At 35.9% G+C, this 3,971-nt stretch overlaps 1 protein-coding gene across 1 annotated transcript in view; it reads left to right on the top strand.

Moving 5' to 3' along the window:
- LOC126175581 (cytochrome c oxidase subunit 6B1) overlaps positions 1–2,110 on the top strand; it is a 13,444-nt gene extending 11,334 nt beyond the window's left edge. Inside the window, exons 2-3 of the mRNA XM_049922441.1 lie at positions 1,208–1,332; positions 1,701–2,110. Of these exons, the coding sequence (XP_049778398.1) occupies positions 1,208–1,332; positions 1,701–1,872 (297 nt within the window). The 3' untranslated portion in view covers positions 1,873–2,110. The remainder of the gene's footprint in view (positions 1–1,207; positions 1,333–1,700) is intronic.
- The last annotated feature ends 1,861 nt before the right edge of the window (positions 2,111–3,971 follow it).

The following is a 3,971-nucleotide window of genomic DNA, read 5'->3' as shown; positions in this document are numbered from 1 at the left end:
GTTGTGGAATTCATGCAGCTCTCTGTTTATGTCAACAACAGTCTTCTTTGGGTTGCCCTTTGACATTATCCTTATGAGATTCTTCAATTGGAGTGTGACTTTGCTGGGCCTATGGTTCTTTATTAACTTTGGTTCCTGTGAATTGTTTCTTCTTATTCCTAACACTCAAAATTTTTCAGGACAAACCAAAATCCTGAGTGACATCTGCCTGATACTTGTCCGCTACAGGGCATTGATTACAGTGTTTCTGAGGTCCGCTGTATACTCTGTCATTCTGCGTGTCGTGTACTGCATGAAAACAAAACAAAAGCTAATGTAAACCAAAGGTATTTGACGTTATACTGGCATAGGTATTTTATTTCCAACAATAAACCACAGTGTCAAAATACTTTTGTTCGGACACACAATATTGTCAGTGTTGTACTTACTGCCATTGTGCTGAATCCTGATGCACATGTTTATATGGATGTGTGCTGCTGCACTGTGAGCCTAGACGGGCTAGTGGGGTAGGAAGCACATGACACACACCTAGCAGTGAAAATGTGTGTCAAAATAATTGTCACTACTGCACATACCCTTCTAAGCTGGAAGGTATCCCCACCTTACAGTGTTCTAGAACATTCAGGAACATTCTGGCCAATCTGTAACTTTGGCACGTAATTCTCTGGTGCTTCACAGACTTCCCATTCATGTGATGCGCCCTTTAGAGACCTATATCGTCCAACCCAACTCCAGCAGTTCCAACCTTCTTAAAGGATGATGGTTGGAAAGCTTACAAACTGTATAACTCCTGTGGGACTGTTGGTTAGCCTTGGAGATGTAATGGCATGTGTGGTCAAACAATGTTTACATTTATTATATATTTGTCAAGTTACAAATTAAAACAATCCCGATCATGTAAAAACATTTATTACAATTATGTGATCAAGACTGTTTTAATTTGTAACTTAAAACAAAAAAATGCACTGATATTGCTGTTCTTCCAGTGATGTGTGTAACGATCATATATATTTTGGTTACCAGTGTCTTGAAATTCAACTGTTGTAAGAAATATTTATGAAATCTGACAAATTTCCACTTTTCCTTGTGTGATTACTCATTGGATCTTGAAATTAACATAAAATATATTGAATGTTGCTTTTTAAATGAAAGCAGGTGTCTTTGGATTTCGTTTATGTATAAAGTGAGTAATTGTATTTGATTGCAGATTTTATATAGAATGCCTGTCGCCATAATGCCTGTTACCGAAGCTGCGGCAAAGGGTAAAGAAGAAAAGCATGAGCTACGAACAGCTCCATTTGATCCAAGATTCCCAAATCAAAATCAAACAAAGTGAGTAAAAGTTTTGGTGGTTGTTTAATTGAATTTATTTATTGTGAGGAAACAGGAAATAGTCTTGTTATGTTTATATGAATATATTTTGCCTGTGGTGCATAATAGTGTGTGGGAAATACTAGGGACTGAGTTACTTTGTAGGGGAATAATAATTAATCAGTTTTTGGCTTCGTCAAGCTGCTAAAATAACAGTATTAAATAGAAAAACCTTGTTAATGTTTTTGTAGAGTAAAATTTATTTGTAACTGTAGGAATTGAAACAAAACCAGTTGCAATCAATCTCTGATTATTATAACATGCCTTGCCTTACGTAATTATAATAGTTTTTGAACAACATGGTGTATTACTACTAAGGTGTGTTTCAGGTACTGTTACCAGAGCTATCTCGACTTTCATCGTTGCAGAGCTCTGAAGGGTGAGAACTATGAGCCGTGTGATTATTTCAGGAGGGTATTCAAATCCATTTGTCCTAATGCGTGGATTGAAAAATGGGACACACAACTTGAAGAGGGCAGATTTCCTGGAAAAATTCTGTAATGTGTGTGTGCGTATGCCCTGAGGCACGAAATGACAGTTTTTCCTGTAGTGTTGTTGTAATGGTTAATAATGCTTTTGTAAATGGATCATGTAAATACATTGATAAAATATGCTTGAGAAGATGGTAATGAGTGTTTAAAATGTTCTTCAAATTTCATAAACTTTAGTGTATATAATAAATTGTCCCTGACAGTTGAAAATGTGGTAATGAACAATTAAAGCTGTTTGTTACTTTTCATTCCTGTCAGAAATAGTTTCCTGGATCTGTTCTTGAAGTCTTAAATTCCACATACTTAGTTCCATCAATCTCTCTCTCTCTCTCTCTCTCTCTCTCTCTCTCTCTCTTTCTCTCTCTGTTGTAAATGTTTGTTTACCATGTATGAATAATTGTGAATGTACACTGTCATTAGGGCATCCTATATGTAATTTCTATAAAATATTACTGTTAGAAACATAAAATACACAAAAAAGGAGGGTTTACAACCTACAGGTATGAGCCCATCTTCACTTTGCTCCAATTAAACAGGTAGGACTTACGATGGTAGTAGGGAGGAAATCATAAATTCATTTCCTCTTGCGAAACATGTGTAACTTCATTTTCAGTTACAGATGTTCCCAACTGTGTTATATATACTGTCACATATGCAAATTATAGGCACTCTTTACCAAGAGGATTAGGATAACAGTGGCAGCTTTGAGACGCTCCCTAGTCACGGACCTTTCATGATGGTGGTAATCTTCTGATGGGGTGAACTTATGTGTAGGCTTTGAGCACAAAGACAATTCAGATTTGCTCAAACTGTAACTTAGTGGCTTAGGTATGTTTAAAAGGACAATTCTTAAGTGGTTGGCCGAACCAGTGGATATCTTTGTTGTTCAGGCAGTCGAAAGTTACTTTTAGCTTTAAGAGTACAAAATGAACACTATATATTTCCTGGTTTTGTTTTATCTCGCAGCTGTAAAGCTGGTTTGAGTGCTTGTGCTGATTCTTTTGAGTGCATTAACATACTGCAGTTTGTAGACATTGAAGTTTGGAAATCTACTCACATGAAGGTAGTTAATAATTTGTGTTCAATCCATACTGTAATATCAGCAAATTAGTTCTTTCAGTATTGTGTACACAACAATAAAATTGTCACCTTAATCACATAGCCAAAATCAGTTACTGTTAATTTCACATTTATTAAATATTATCATCTCTGCTACAGTTTTACAAGCTTGTTTACTATTAAATCTTGTTAAAGTGTGAAATTAACTAAAATTATCTAGTGGAGAAAGGAAATAACTGCACTTAAGAGATATTAGAGCACAGCAAAGAAACACACACACAGGCATACACTTCGTCTTGAATACTGTGAATCTCAAGTTCATTCCTCAGAAAAAGAACACCTTATATTTTATTACTTGCTTGCATCATAAAATATGAAAGTTGTGTGTTCTTATATTCTATGCAGAATTTAATGACTAACAGTAGAGTCAAAAATTATGCAGAGAGTGTGTTCAGAGTATTTTCTGAAACTGATAATTCAATGGACTGGCATATTTAAATTACAAAAGCAAAAGTATGTTTATGGTGCATTAACAGAGTGGAAGCAACTCTTCGAAGAAATAACTTACAGGGCAAGGAGAGAATGTACAGACCGATGCGTCTGTAGTAGAGATGGTAAATACAGTCAGTCTGATGTGTACAAAAACTTAACACATTAATAAATTCATTTACACTTTGTACACTTAATAGTAGAGATACACATAACTTAATATAGCTGTAGGTTCTTCTGTTATGCTGAGTTATATACAGAGAGAGTTGAGTTGGTGATCGTAACAAATAATCTTTACTGCAAATACAGTAACATAAGTCAGTGAATAGCAGTAATGCTTTGTAGCGTCATGTTTGATGTATTGTCCTCACGACAGTCTTCTGTATTGATGTTGATAAGTCTGTAGATGTACTAAATCTGGAGACGAAGCCAAGAATCGTGGCTGCTTGAAATGATGCAATGGTCACTAGTAGTGAAGTACTGTCAACTCAGCATCTGTGCTTGGCAACACCCCTTGGAGAATGGTGAGCAGTGGATGAGCGAGCTGTCTCAGCAGCACAC

Source organism: Schistocerca cancellata, chromosome 3 (assembly GCF_023864275.1).
Source record: "Schistocerca cancellata isolate TAMUIC-IGC-003103 chromosome 3, iqSchCanc2.1, whole genome shotgun sequence".
NCBI lineage: Eukaryota > Metazoa > Arthropoda > Insecta > Orthoptera > Acrididae > Schistocerca > Schistocerca cancellata.
The sequence above is the reverse complement of the archived record's forward strand: the minus strand, read 5'-3'. Positions and strand labels throughout refer to the sequence as shown.